Genomic DNA, 15,611 nt, shown 5'->3' on the forward strand with positions numbered 1-15,611 from the left:
TTACTGTTAGCATGTTCTCTTCTCTCCCATCTGTTTATTCATAACAGTGTGGACTTGTAAATTATTATTAGATTGACTGAGTTCTAATTTGTTTTATTAATTAATTATTTTGTGTTAGTCTTGAACTCAGGGCCTGGGCACTGTCTCTGAGAGTTTTTGATCCATGTTAGCACTTTACCACAGCTCCACTTCTTCTTCTTCTTTTTAATTGTCAGTTGTAGAGCTTGAACACAGGGCCTGGGTGCTATCCCTGACTTTTTCACTCAGGGACGGTGCTCTTTGAACCATAGCTCCACTTCTGATTTTCTGGTGGTTAATTGGAGATAAGACTCTCACAGACTTTCCTGTCCAGGCTGGCTTTGAATCATGATGCTCAGATCTCATCCTCCTGAGTAGCTAGGATTACAGGCATGAGCCACCAGTGTCCAAATGATCCTATCCTTTTAACAAGACTCTTTAAGTACCTGACCCAGAGATTTGAGCAGAGTAATGAGTGCAAATAGGAGATCCTGTTGCCTGACTTTGGTGTGAGAATAAAGATGGTAGTTTGGGCATATAGCTTGTGACTGTGGCTTCTGACTTTTCCGTGATGGAGGTATTACTGTAATTGCTATATATACTTCATGTGTGTGTGCTGGTACTAGGATTTGAAGTCAAGGCCTAGATGCTGTCTCTCAATAACTTGTCAATCAAGGCTGGAGTTCTACCACTTGAATCACAGCTCTACTTCTGGCTCTTTGGGGATTAATTGGAGATAAGAGTCTTATGTACTTTCTTAACTAGGCTGGCTTCAAACTGTGATCCTCAGATCTCAGCCTCCTGAATAGCTAGGATTATAGGCATGAGCCACTGGTGCCCAGCTCATTGCTGTATCTTTTTTTTTTTTTTTAAAGATACTTTTGTCTCTTTTTTGCAAGTCCTGGGGCTTAAACTCAGGGCCTGAGCACTGTCCCTGGCTTCTTTTTGCTCAAGGCTAGCACTCTACCACATAAGCCACAGTGACACTTCTAGCTTTTTCAATATATGTGGCGCTCAGGAATGGAACCCAGGGCTACATGTATACAAGGCAAGCACTCTACCACTAGGCCTTAAAGATATTTTTACTTCGAAATATTAGGCACATAGGATAGTTATATAACTCATCCAGAGAGTTCCTACATATAGTGTGACCAGCTTTCCCCAGCCTGAATACAGTTCATATTCACAGTCCATAAGTAGAACTAAGAACCTTATTAGCATGGCTGTAATACAATTAAGTAAGCAAGATTTCTCCACAAATATCCCTTTTCTGTCCCAGGATCTAATCTATGATTCCATCTTGCATTTATTCATTGTTTCTCCTTAGCTTCCTTTAATCTGTGACAGGTCCTTAGCCTGTCTTAGCTTTTCTTTGGCTCTTTTGCAGGGTCATAGGCCAGTTGTCTTGCGGACAACTGGGGTGTCTGGTGTTTTCCATTGGTCTGTTGAGCCTGTGCATAGTTGATAGGAATGTCACAGAGCCATTGTGTGTCCAGTGCCTCCTGACATTTCTGTCTGTCCTGTTGCTGGTGATGTTAACCTTCACCTCCTGGCTAAGCTAGTGTCTGTAAAGTTTCTCTGTCATAAAGCTCCTCTCTCTCCTTTTGCTAATAATAAATAACTGGGCATGGGAGGAGTTACTTTAGATTGTGATTTCCTGTTTGCTCCTATATTCACCTACTAATTTTAACATCTAGTAATGAATCTTGCCTTCAATAATTATTATCTAATTGTGGTTTTCTAGTTCTCTCATTCAATCTGTATTAATTGCAAGTTTTCTACAAATGACAGATTATACTATTTTAAAAATTATTATTATTATTTTAGATAGGATCTCATGGGCCAGTGACTCATGATTGTAATCCTAGCTACTCAGGAGGCTGACATCTAAGGATCATGGTTTAAAACTAACCTGGCAAGAAAATGTGTGAGGTTCTAATCTCCAATTAACCCTCAAAAAGTCATAAGTGGTTCACATGGTAGAGGGCCAGCCTTGAGTGAAAAAGCTAAGGGACAGTGCCTAGGCCTTGAGTTCAAGCCCCAGGACTGGTGTGTGTGTGTGTGTGTGTGTGTGTGTGTGTGTGTGTGTGTGTATGTGTGTGTGTGTGCCCGCGTGTGCACACACACATACAAGATCTTACTCTGTAGCTCCCAGTTGTCTTCAAACATAATCCTCCAACCTCTGTCTTCCAAGTGTTGAGATTACAGGTGTGAACCACTGTGCCTGGCTACACCTGATTTTACAAAAGTGGTTTGTCGGATGGAGACCTTAGATTTTTACATCGTTATGACGAATTGTGGCTCATTTATCTTTGTATGACCATTGCTTGGCATATATGGTTGGTGCTCAAAAGATGTGGGTTCAGTGAGTTGTTCTCTTCCTCCTCTTCCTCCTCTTCCTCTTCTTTCTCCTTTCTTCTTGTTCTTCAAAATTTTTACCTTTGGTGATACAGTTCCTGGGTTCTAATCACTGCAGCAGGCTGATTAATGGTCCCCAAAGATGTCCATGTTCAAATCCCTGGAATACGTATGCCCATTCCCTTACCTGGTAAAGGGGGCTTTGCAGATGAGGTCAGCATAATGTGAGGAAGAGGCCACTAGCCAAGGGATGTAGGTGAGAGAGGCAAGGAATGGGAGCCTCTTCTAGAGCAGCCAGAGGGAATGCAGCCTTGACTGGAATCTAGTAAGACTGTCAGGTCTCACTGAATTTGTGTTGTTTTTTCATTTGTGGAGTGTGTGGCAATTAGCCCAGCAGTAGGAACTCACCACAGTCAGCTTGAGGCCCTGTGTAGAGGGTGGGTGGGATCCACACAGGGTGCTGAGGTTCAGGCCTGGCATGATGATCTGGTGCTCCCAGGAGCTGATCTATGCATACAGCACGGACCCACTCCCCTCCAGGCTGATTTGGTAGATCTTCACCAGACATAGTTCCTGGCAGTTCAGTTTTAGGCATGCCAAGATTGTGATCTGGCAACAGTGCTTGGTGCTTTGGGTTGGGGCTTCCTGGGGAAGACAGCATATCTTTTGAGGACTGCAGGGGACTGGCTTTAGCTTTAGCTGGTGGCAGGGAGGGCAGGGCAGGTGTGGGGGGAACTAGGATGCCCAGGCTAGGAAGACAAATAAGACATTTTGTTAAAGCCAAGGAAGAGAGTGAGCAGTGGGAGGCGGCAATGGAGGTGGCATTCTGTCTGAGGATGAGGCCCAAGACAAGCTGCGGGAACAGGAGATGGGGTCCCTGCAAAGCTGGGCTGCACAGTTTCCTGGGAGGAGCAGAGCGGAGAGCAGAGCAGATGGTGAGGAGTGAGTAGGTGGTGGGGAGTTTACAGAGAGGACAGGCATGGTGAGGGCTCAGGAGAGCTGGTTGGAGAGAGTTGCTTGAGGGAATGGGGTGGGCAGGTGGGCAGGAGTCAGCTGAGGGGCTGGGGGCTGACTGTGGGAGGGAGGAGGCAGTGCCACTGAAGTATGGGGGAGAGGGAGGTCTGGTCAGAGAAGGAAGGAGGCAGAGAGAGGTGAGAAGTGTTTTGGTGATGTCTATAGTCACCGTTTTAGCCCCTCTCACATGCAAGGTGCAGATCAAGATGCTTTCTTGGAGCCTCTCTCTTACTCCCCCCATCTGGGAGGAGGGGCTCTTTAGCCTTGCTTTGTGGATGAGGAGAAGGTTCCTAGGGGTTGGTGGATCATCTGCCCGCGGGCAAACAGCTGGCTGCTAAATGGTTAGCTGAGTCCTGAGGCTCTGCAATTTGTTTGTGTTTAGTTGTTAAATTTCACTGCTACTCTTTACATCTTAATGAGGCCTGGCTGCTTTCACTCATTCAGCACGTAGGAAACACCTGCCGGTGCTTGGCATTGTGAGGAAAAGGCAAGCAGCAAGGGATTCCTGCCTGTACATGCTGGGGGGAGAGCTTGAACTGTGGGCTGGCCCGGGGAGGGGGTGTCTGGTCTGCAGGTGGAGGAGTGTGAACAGGGTTGGGGGTGGGGGAGATGTAGGCAGATGGGGGCTGCAGGTGGAGCTCATCTCCCAGAAGTCAGCAGGCAGGAAGCCTTGAGGAGGGCTCGGATGGGCAGTGAGTGGACTGGCTAGCTGACAAAGGGTGTGGAGGCCTGGTCGCTGTCAGTGAGGCCCTGACCACAGGGTGCTGGTTTGGGGATGGGACCTAGGCCAGGGAATGGTGCTAAGAGCAGGGTGTGGGCTCAGTAGTAAAGGGACTCAGGGGTGGGGATTGTGGCCCTGAGAACCGGAAGTACTGTAGAGTTGAGCTGGGCTCTGGTTACTTCACATCTACTAGGACAGCTATTGTCCACAAAGAAATACAAGCTGGGTGCTGGGTGGCTCACCCTAGCCACTCAGGAAGCTGAGATATGAGGAGTTGGTTCAAAGCCAGCCAGGGCACAAAAGTCTATGAAACTTTTGTCTTTTTTTTTTCCTTCCTTCCTTCTTCCTTCCTTCCTTCCTTCCTTCCTTCCTTCCTTCCTTCCTTCCTTCCTTTCTTTCTTTCTTTCTTTCTTTCTTTCTTTCTTTCTTTCTTTCTTTCTTTCTTTCTGTACTAGGGATCGAACCCAGGACGTTGGCACGTGCTAGGCAAGCGCTTTGCCACTGAGCTACATCCCAGCCCCTCCATGAAACTTTTATCTCCAATTAACCATTAAAAATCCCAGGAAGTAGACTTGTGGCTCAAAGTGGTAGAGAGCTAGCCTTGAGCAAAAGAGCTCAGGGAGCAGTGCTCAAGCCCTGACTGAGTTCAAGCCCTATGACTGTAAAAGAAAAACAACAACAAAAAACCCAAAATGGATAGGATGGCAAATTTTCCTATGTGTATTTTACCATAATTAAAAATAAATGAATAAATGAGTAATAAAAGAGTGTGCCCTGTTAGTCATGCCGGGGCTCCAATCCTTCTTCCTCAATCTGTTTCCTAGCCTACCACCTTAAACTTGAATTCTTAAATCCTTCACCCCTCCGTTTTCTCTTCTACACAACAAGCCTGGTAATGTGGGGCTGGGTACTGATATGAAGCTGGAATGAACTGGCTTGGTTAGCACAGATAGTGTAACTACTGTTGTTGCTTAAGCTGAGGTAATGAGGCAGGTTCCCAGGAACCCTGGGGCTCAAGGGCAGCGGAGGACTAGCAGTAAATCTGCCACCATTCCTTCCTGGGGCTTCTCTACCCCATTACAAGGTGGACAGTGTGTGTGTGTGCGTGTGTGTGTGTGTTCCAGACTGGGGGTTGGTGTCAGGCTGTGGGCTCACGGTGACTGAAGGGCCGCAGTGCTTAGAGAAGTCTGAGCTTGAGCACTGTGGGGAAGGCAGCCTGTTGGTGAGTACTGTGTGCCTGGCCTAGTGAACACCTATGATGTACCAGGGACTCTTACAGGTGCTGGGGAACCGCAGTGAGCAGCCCTTGGCTCCTGAAGCCAGCCAGGGACACTGGCCTCTCCCGGAGGACCTGGTGTTGAGCTGCTCTGAGCTCAGTAGAGCTTGAATGGCAGCCTGTAAGGTATTCAGTTGTGTTGATGGGCAGATGGAGAGGGGAGGACTGTGATCTCCCAGCTCTGGGCTGAGCGGGCAGCTTGGTGAGATGAAGGGATGTTGAAATCTTCCCACTGTCCCAGGAATTAGGGTGAGGAAGAGTCATTCTTTTACCCAAGGACTAAAGTAGGTTGGTTGGAGCCCTCTACTCTTTGAGAACCATGTCTGTCCTTCCATGGGACAATCTGTGGCTCACTGCCCTGCTGGGCTCAGATCTGCTGACTTCTGAGCCCCATACCTGGCCAAGTCCTGCCATGGAACCCAGAGCCCCTCTGTGACCTGCCTCCTCCTCCATGAATCCTTAACTCTCAGAACCTCCATGCTGTGTGTGCCCTTTGAGTGTCTGGACGTGCTCAGGGAAGCCTCCTGAGGGAAGCCTCCTTTCTACTCTTATCAGCCACTACCCAGCCACTACCCACCTTTAATTGTCACAGAGCATTTTACAGATGAGGAAGTCAGATGAAGGATGGACTGTGACTAGGCCTATTTTCTGTGGCTGTAGCACAATACTACAGACTGGGTAAGTTATAAAGAAAAGAGATTTATTTTGGCTTATGGTTCTAGACCCAGATAGAGGGGCACAGATTGGTGATGACTTTCTTGTTGGAAGAGTCTCAACGTGGCACAGCAACAGACCTGCCAAACTGGCTTTTATAATAGACCTATTAATTGTACGATGGATTAATCCATTTTGGAGAGTAGAGTCCTAATCACCTCTTTAAAGTCCCATCTGGACCCATCTCTTACTATCTTACAAGGGGGATAAAATTTCCATGTGAGTTTGGAGGGGACAAACCACAATTAGAGTGCAGGGAAGTTCACAGAAAGCACAGGGTGGAGCTGGGCTTAAAGCCAGGCCTGAGATACAAAGGCCTGAGCTATTTGGCTGAAATGTAGTGCTACCCCTATGGGCTTCCCAGAGCTGCTGCTCTTCCGAGAGCCTCAGTTTCCTCACAGGTAAGGTGATGTCCTTGACAGGACCTGCTGTGGGAATCACAGGACCTGAGGAGGCTGAGCAGTGAGGGCGGCTTCTGCCCTGGAAGGCCCGTGCCCCTCCTGCCTGCTGCCTGCTCCTCCCCAATCACAATGCTGAGCACTTCCTTCCCTCCTCCAGCCCATGCTTTTCCTACAAGCCAGGTGGGCCCTAAGGGAGCTCTTTTCTTGCTCACATTGGGATCACCTGGGCACACAGAAGGACTGGACGAGAGGAGGTGGTGGGTAGGAGGGTAGTACCCTCTATGGAGAGGGCTTTCAGGAGGTGGTGTCCATCTAGGAAGAGCATTTATTACTCTGTGTGTGTGTGTGTGTGTGTGTGTGTGTGTGTGTGTGTGTGTGTGTGTGTGTGTGTGTACTGGTATTGGGGCTTGAACTCAGGGCCTAGGTGCTGTCCTTTAGCTTTTGTGCTCAAGGCTGGCAGTCTGACACCTGAGTCAGATCTCCACTTCTGGATTTTGCTAGTTAGTTGGAGATAAGAGTCTCATAGACTTTTGGGCTGGCTTTGAACCACCATTCTCTGATTTCAGCCTCTTGAGTAGTTATATGAGCTACCAATGTCCAGTTTGTTATTTAGTTTCTCTAAGTAGTGGGGACAGGGAAACAAGAAAACTCCTCTCAACCCAGTGCTATTTGGAGCATGTCAATTCAGTGTAAATCCATTCTGCATCTGGGAAATCCTTATCAGAACATACATGGTGTGCCATGTGCAGCGTTAGGTTCTGTGGAGATGGACTGAACAAAATCAATTTAGCCCATGTCCTCACGGAGCTTTTGGTGTGATATCCAGGACTCTAGCAAATGGCTATAATGTTGCTCCTGCTTTGTGCTACCAAACAGAGAGTATGTTCTCTGCAGGGCTGCGATAGGAAGATTTAGATTGGAGGGGAAGATGGGGGTAGTTAGACCTTGGGGAAGGCCGTGTACTCCAGGCAGAGGCTGTCAAGTTCAACCCGCCCTGCCACAGGGTAGAGTCAGGAAGGGAAAGAACATGGGCAGAGGGTAGGCCATGGGGAGCTTGTAGGTCAGGGTAAGGAGACTTGTGTCAACTCCAAGAGCAGTGAGGAGTCATTGAGGGCTCTGAGTGGGAGAACATGATCAAATCTGCTGTGTCTAAAGGCCACTTGGACCGTGGCTTTGGGAGTAGATTGGAGGGGTGAATGTGGGGAGCCCATTGGCAGCTCTGCAGGCCTGCTGGCTCAAGGGTGAAGGAGTGGGGTGGGTGTTGGTGGGAAGCAGAAAGGGGAGATGGGCCTTCCTGCAAGTGGAGGTGCTGGGTTCCTCGCGCCTCAGGACTGTGGTCTGGGCATTGGCTCTGAATCAGGGGGAGGTCTGGGAACCTGATATTCCCTAAAGAAGAAACTATGGCCCCAGGACCTAAGGAGAACAAATGGAGAGTGCTGCAGGAGTGGACCATACCTGCATCTCCTCATCTCCTCCCACAAAGCTTTGCAAAAGGCTTTGGCATACTTGTTGAATAATATCTCCACTGTATCAAAATTGTACCCCCAAAGTTAGAATATCTCCCAGAATGTTACTGGGGATTATTTGTAGTGATGAGATTAGGTGGAATCTTCATTTTCAGAAAACTGAAAAAGAAATCAAGAATGTACATAAGTTACTCTTTCTTTATCAGTAATGGGGCTGGAGCTCAGGGCCCCAGGCTTGCTTACGCATTTGTGTAGCCCCCCCCCTTTTTTTTCATTTCTTTATTGTTAAAGTGATGCACAGAGGGGTTACAGTTTCATACGTAAGACAGTGGGTACATTTCTTATCCAACATGTTACTTCCTCCCTCATTTTTCCCACGCCTTCCCCTCCCTATCCCTCCCCCCCATTGTTTAGTCTTTTTACTCAAGGCTGGCACTCTACCACTTTAGTCACACCTCTACTTCCGTTGTCTGTTTTGGCTGGCTTCAAATTATAATCCTCAGATCTCAGCTTTCTTAACAGCTAGGATTACAGCTGTGAACCATTGACATCAGGCTCTCATTTAAAAAAATACAATTAACTTGAATATTATATTTGTTTATAAAAATACAGATGACTTCAAACATTTACAAGGCAGAAAAGCAATGTGAAAAGAAATTAAAGTTAGTCCAGAGGCATGGTTGAAATGATAAAGGGCTCTGCCTAGCAAGCCTTGACTTAAACGCCAGCACTGCCAACCCCCGCCCCACCAGGCCCCCCCCCCCCCCCGCAAAATGGACAACATTTAAGTCACTCCGCTCTCACCACTTACCAGTTATGTTATAGCCATTACTATGTGGCCTGCAGCCCTCAGCTCATCGTGTGTGTGTGTGTGTGTGTGTGTGTGTGTGTGTGTGTATGAAGAGTGATTGTGTGTGTGCTTGTGTGTAAGGGTGGTCACAGGATACAGGCTATTATGTCACCCATGTTTTGTGTCACGGGAGCTTTCTTCATCAATACAAACAGATCTGGAGCATTTACAATGGCTGTGCAGTGTGTATTCAGTCTTAGCGCCCCCCTCCCCCACCCCCCGTGTCCATCTTGGAGGAAAGTGAGGCTTAGTGAAGATGTCCCTGCAGAGCTTCTCATTGGGGGTTTCCAGGTTCTTGCCTGTGATTGTCCCTCCACCTAGACTAAGCCACACAGGGCAGACCATTCTTCTTCCCAGCATTCTCAGCCATGGCCAGCACTTGCTGTGCCTGCTCGTGGGATGTGGGCTTTGATGCTTGCGCAGGGTCCTGGGCTCACCTAGCCTACAGCCCCACTGGTGAGGTGACTGGTGGAGAGGATTCAGGATCTGGGGACATGGTGGTCCTCTAACCACTTCCTTTTCTCCCTTTCCCCACCAGGGAACTCAATGGCAACAACATCACTCGGATCCATAAGAACGACTTTGCTGGGCTCAAGCAGCTTCGGGTGCTGTGAGTAGAGTATGGGGCTGCTGCTCCCCATGTGGCTTTCCTTACCTTCACCCTTGGCAGAGCTCCCGGTGGGAATTGGGGGGGGGAGGGTCAGTCTTGGGGCCTTGAGGGGGTGGGGTGGGGGTGGAGCCCTGACCCCAACCAGCTTCTCACCTAATGTAAGAAGTCCGCTATGGCAAAGGGTCTGGGCTGTGAATTGGGCCACCTGTCCATTCGTTAGATGTCTCCTGGGGACGAAGGAGACCAGGTGGCCGTGGGGAATCTTGCTTTTTTTTTTTTTTTTGGCATTTCACTTTTGGTACTGAGGATCAAACTCAGGGTGTTGCACTTTGCTGGGCAAGTAAGTACCTTGCCACTGAGCCACATCCCAGCCCTGGATCCTTTAGGTTTCTGTTTAGTCAATCTGGTGTCTGTGGCATTTGCCAGAGTTCTGAGCAGCAGGCCTGTTTCTCTCACAGCTCCGGGAGCTTGCGTTCTCATGGGGCGCCTCTGGCTTGCGGATGGCTACCTCCCCATGGATGGCCATATGAGGGTACCATGGACATTAGGGTCTAATATGTGAAAAAGGGGACGTGGAGTATGAGTCCGTCTAAACTCCTGCTTCAGAGGGCTGCCCATAAAGACCATAGCCCTGTTTGGATGGACAGAGACAGTTAAAGACCTGTCTAACTCCATTCAGGGATGAGAGGCGGCAGGCACAGGCTTTGCAGCAAGGGACATCCACAGCACCTGTCTTGCCAGGCTGGGCAGGCTGAGTTGCTCAGGGAGGAGCTTCTTGTCTTCATCATTCCTGCTCTGCCAGTCAAGGCACACAGGGGAGCCTGGGAATGTGTGCATTCTGACCAAGGAAGGGCTCAAACTTAGGAGAGCAGGAAGAATAGCAATTTTTTTTTTTGGCTTAAGTCTGAGACCCCGCCTACTTGGCTGGCTGGAAACCCAACATCAGACATTCATAGAGCCCTTCCAGCCCCTGACTCCAGGCTAGTGCAATGCAATGGTCTTGGGCTTCTGTTCTTTCATACGGACTCTATAGTTTTGAAGACCTATGGAGAAGTGGAGTACTCTGTGGTCAGTGCTTGCTGAGATCAGGGGTGACAACCCCTTCATTCTTCTGAATCTGGAGGAGCTTCCTTCTTTCCTGGCACCCCATGTATCCCCCCAGACCTTTAATAGAGAAAGAGAAGTATCCGATGGCAGTTCCTGGCCCTGCTCTGCCTCAGGTCCATGCTAGGACATGAGGGTCCCCTGCTTGATATTGGAGAGGGAAAACACAGAAGAAAAACAAACCCTTCAGTATCTTAAACTTTATCATGGATTGGTAAAAACAGTCCCCCAGGAGCTGGAAGTTCTGGTTTCAGAGTGCATTGGTGGGGAGGAGACCAGAATCCTCTAGCACCAGGTGGCCTGTTGGTGCAGGACCCCACTCTTCAGCAGATGGGACCAGGCAGGACCAGGCAGAACGAGGGTCCAGGCAGAGTGGGTGTTTGCTGCATGTGTGGGCTCTGCCCTATTGGCAAAGGCTTCCCTCCTTCCATACTGGCCAGTGCTCTTTGCTCTGCCCCTTGGACATGTGCTCTGGGCCAAAGGAGTACGCTTCTTCCAGCAAGTCCTAGGGCATTGGCCCTGGGGCCTTCCTCCAGGCTTCCAGAAGCCAGCTTGGGGAGGGGCTGGTGGCACATCCTGCTGTCGGGCCGGAGCTGGGGCGGGGGAGGGGGGTGTTGGGGAATTTGCAGGACTGTGAGGAAATATGTCCACTCACTAGGACGTGTGTCTGCATGAGGCCTGGCATGGCTCCTGTCTCACACTTGTGCCAGCGTTGCCCTGGCAGAGCCCCTCCCTCATGCCAGCTGTTTCCAGGTTTCCTGGTCCAACCCCCTGTGGCTGTTGTCTCTCCTTCTCCAGGCAGCTGATGGAGAACCAGATTGGAGCAGTGGAGCGGGGAGCATTCGATGACATGAAGGAACTGGAGCGACTGTGAGTACTGGGGGCAGTACTGTGGTCCGGGCTGGCAGAGAGGGAATCTAGCAGCTGAGCTGCTGACAGTGACAACTTGGGGCACTCAGATGAGGGATCCAGGGGCAGCTGCAGTGGTGGAAGAGGTTACAGGGCACAGTGAGTTGGCAGAGAGAAACCTGGAAGGTGCACCCGTCCCTGCACCCCTCATTCTGTGTAACTCTGTTCGTCCCTGAAAATATATGGGGATTAAAATTCACACAAGTGAAATCATTTCTTCTTGTATTATTCCAAAACATAATCGGCAGGCATTGGTTTGAATGATCAAAATCAAGGAACCATTGTTTATTGATTTGTGGACCTTTCTTCTTAATTTTATTGGACTGTCTGTCTGTCTGTCATGGATTTTGCAGATCTGAGGTTTGAACAAAGGGCCTTTTATCTGTGACAGTTTATCATTTAAGGCTTATCTCCAGGCCAACTTTTTGTGTGTGCCAGTCCTGGGGCTTGAACTTAGAGCATGGGCACTGTCCCTGAGCTTTTCTTTTCTTTTCTTTTTATTCCTCAAAGCTAGCATGCTAGCTAGCACTTGAGCCACAGCTCCACTTCTGGCTGTTTGGTGGTTATTGCTAACAGCAGTTTGCAGATGAGAAAAGCCCACAGCTATTCAGAAGAGGGGATTAGAACTCTACTCATTCAGCCTTCAGAGACGAGGTTCTAATATCTCGCCCTTCACTTTCATATAAAGGAAAATGAGAAACTGAGTAAAGAGAAAAGAATGTGTCTGTCTCGTTAGCCTCTTGCAGCCTGGAAGAAATTCCGGATGTTCTTTCTTTTGTGTTTCCTTACCCGGGCTGAAACTGAGTGATAAGCCCACAGCTAGGCCAGACGTTGAGCCTTGTGTTTGCTTTCTTTAAAAAGCTGAGAATAAAATACATATTAATGACCTGAAGGGCTCTGGGAGAATGAGTTGGACCTCACCCATCTGGGCTCAGCTCTCCGATGTCATTCCCTGGAGGAGGAGGAGACAAGGTCCTGGGGTCGGGGAGATCTAGGCATCACTCCTACCACCACCCCAGCTTTGGCAGGGTCGTCTTTTTTGTGTCATGCCTCCTTAGTGCAGATCTGGTCATTTCTGCCCTTTCTTCCTGGGTTGGTTATCTTCCAGCGGACACTTATCCCTGAAGGTGTCCAGCGCATGCTGCCCATGCTAGTGGCTGGTTCAGAGGTCACCTTCTTGACTAAGGTGATCAATTGATCACAAAAGTTGGTTGAAAAATGGGGAGTTGTGGAGCATTTACACAGACTATAAATACTGAATTTTCATTTAAAACATGTAAATGTGTATTTATTGATCCTTTCTCCAATTCCTTCCTTCCTTCCTTCCCTTCCTTCCTTCCTTCCTTCCTTCCTTCCTTCCTTCCTTCCTTCCTTCCTTCCTTCCTTCCTTCCTTTCTTTCTTTCTCTGTTTGTCTGTCTGTCTGTGCTGATATGGGGATTTGTACTCAGGACCAGGTGCTGTCCATTAGCTTTTTTACTCAAAGCTGGTGCTCTACCACTTGAGCCGTAGCTTCACTTCTGGCTTTTTGCTCATTAATTGGAGATAAGAGTTTCATAGACCTTTCGGCCTAAGCTGGCTTTGATTACAATCCTCAGATCTTAGCCTCCTGACTAGCGAGGATTACAGGCATGAGCCACTGACACATGCCACCCCCTTTTTTTAATTTTATAAGTCTAAAAAGAATAAGACATCCATTGGGATTCTATATTGCTTTCTTTGCCTAAATCACAACCATATACTTTGTTTGTGGTCTTTGCTTTGGCTTCTTAAAGATGTAGTGAGATTTTTTTTTTAGGGTGCTTGGAAGCTATCTGGGTGCAAAATTAAATCCTTTACCTAATTCAACAACCCTTCAATTAGCAGTTCCCCTTTCCATTGAATACTTCTAAAGCATTCAAGGTGGTTTTCCTAGAGATGACTCTTTTCCCTTTAGTATTTCATTCATTTATGAATAAAATTAATTAAACGATGTAATTATAAGTACCAGTGAACATAAACAAATCTGGGACAGGCAAGGCTGGTTCTTGTAAGCAATTATGAAGCTTGAGTATAGAAGTGGAGTTGCGAGGCCCTGCTGACTGAGAAGGCTCCATGTGCTCTGACACTGACTAGCCCATTGCTGGGAGGACACAGAGCATCATGTGCTCCCCCCGCTCCAGCTGGCTGAATGGAGGTGAGCCAGGACTGGGGGCCAAGACAGCTAGGCTTCAGAGTCCCACCTCCACTGCTCAATGATGAATTGGGTGGGTCACTCACCAATGGCCCAACTCTCTCATCTGTCAGAGGGACAACTCAACAGGTCAACAGCACACATTAGGGGCAGCTGTTAGGAGCCAAGCCAAGTGGTAAGATGGTGGCTGTAATGCTTTACTGGCAGGGTTGTTGCAAGCAAGACGAGGGCATCTATGTGAATGGAAGGTGTTGTCATATCCAAGAGAGAAGGCCCACCTTCTCCTCTGCTTTCCCTTCAATGTTGAGGTGATGCTTACAAACCCTTTATCTTGGTGCCTGACACAGGAAAGGTTAGCAATGACTGGTAGCCACTGTGGCTGTCCAAGTGCCCTGTATGTCTCTTTTCTCTGCCCACTCCCCTTGGTGTCCTTTGATTTCCCACTTTAACTTTTTTTTTTTCCAGTTTTTGCTGCCACTACTGGGTTGCTGGGCCACTGAATAGGCTAAGCTTCCATGTAGGAGAGGCTAAAGGAGAACTGTTAACTTTTACTATTGTTTGCTATGTTTTTTTCCAAGTTGTAGCTAGGATTCTTTTGGCTACATGCTAATTTCCAAAGGTGGTGATAGTCTAGGTAAATCTAACCATCTTCCCAGGACAAGTCTGCATTAGGATTTCTTAGAACGTTGTACTCCAGAGCCAGCCCTCCTGTTCCCTGCCTGTGTTTATAATTCTGAACAGGCCCTAGTCTGCCCTTATGGAAGTTAAAAATTATGAACTATACTGGGCATGGTGGCTCACACCTGCAATTTTAGCTACAAGGGAGGCAGAGAATGAGAGGATCATGATCTTGGGCCAAGGGTTTGAAAGACCCTTTCTTAACCAATAGGTGGTGTCTGCCTGTCATCCCAGCTACACACGGGGTGGGATGGGGAGGATTCTGGTTCTAAATCAGCCCATGTAGAAAAGTTCTTGAGATTCCATCTCAACAGAAGAAGCTGGGTGTGATGGTGTGTGCCTGATGCCCCAGATATAGTAGGAAACAGAGGAGGGTCATAGTCCAAGAATGGGCCTAGGAAAAAACCAAGATCATATCCAAAAATAATCAGTGCAAAAGGGGCTGGAGGTGTCCATGGTAGAGGGCCTGTGTACTGAGCACGAGACCCTGAGTTCACATCCTAGTAATTATCAAAAACCATTACGGAAGTGGGGACACAGAAAGGGAGGGAGGAAAGGTGTTCAGAATACACTATGTGAAAAATGAGCTATGCAACTGGTGGGCAGGGATGGGAAGGAGAAACTAGATTTATTTGTTGTTGTTTTTTTTTTTTTGCCAGTCCTGGGCCCAGGCCTTGGACTCAGGGCCTGAGCACTGTCCCTGGCTTCTTTTTGCTCAAGGCTAGCTAGCACTCTGCCACTTGAGTCACAGCGCCACTTCTGGCCGTTTTCTATATATGTGGTGCTGGGGAATCGAACCCAGGGCTTCATGTATACAAGCCAAGCACTCTTGCCACTAGGCCATATTCCCAGCTGGGAAGGAGAAACTAGGAAAGTGAAGGAAGGGATGGAATTGTTCAAAGGGGAAATGTACATATTACTATGAATTGTAAAATGGTAACCCCTCTGTACAACACCTTAGTAATAATAATAACATTGTATTAAAAAAGAACCATTATGGAAACACAATTCAGTCATTAAAAATAAAAGGTGTGGGGAGAGGAGGCTCAGTGGTAGAGCACCTTCCTAGCAGGTGCAAGGCCCTGGGTTCAATCTCCACTACTGCTAAATAACAACAGAAAGGTAAGTATCTATTGTTTGGCATGGAAAGATATCCACAAAAAGTTGGGTGAGGCAAATGCAGGCACTCGAGATCCTGTCTTCTATTATTTGAAGGTTCTTTTTCTTTTAAGGATACATTAATGATTAAAAAAAAAAATCACTCGCCAGGGCTGTAGGTTTGGCTCAGTTGGCAGAGTACTACCAAGGAGCAAAAGCATCA

General features: G+C 48.0%; 1 protein-coding gene across 1 annotated transcript in view; it reads left to right on the plus strand.

The window, feature by feature from the left end:
* The window catches only part of Slit1 (slit guidance ligand 1), a 147,183-nt gene that overhangs the window by 7,611 nt on the left and 123,961 nt on the right, over positions 1-15,611 (plus strand). Inside the window, exons 2-3 of the mRNA XM_048338575.1 lie at positions 9,357-9,428; positions 11,331-11,402. Coding sequence (XP_048194532.1) covers positions 9,357-9,428; positions 11,331-11,402 — 144 coding nt within the window. The remainder of the gene's footprint in view (positions 1-9,356; positions 9,429-11,330; positions 11,403-15,611) is intronic.

Source organism: Perognathus longimembris, chromosome 2, assembly GCF_023159225.1.
Source record: "Perognathus longimembris pacificus isolate PPM17 chromosome 2, ASM2315922v1, whole genome shotgun sequence".
NCBI lineage: Eukaryota > Metazoa > Chordata > Mammalia > Rodentia > Heteromyidae > Perognathus > Perognathus longimembris.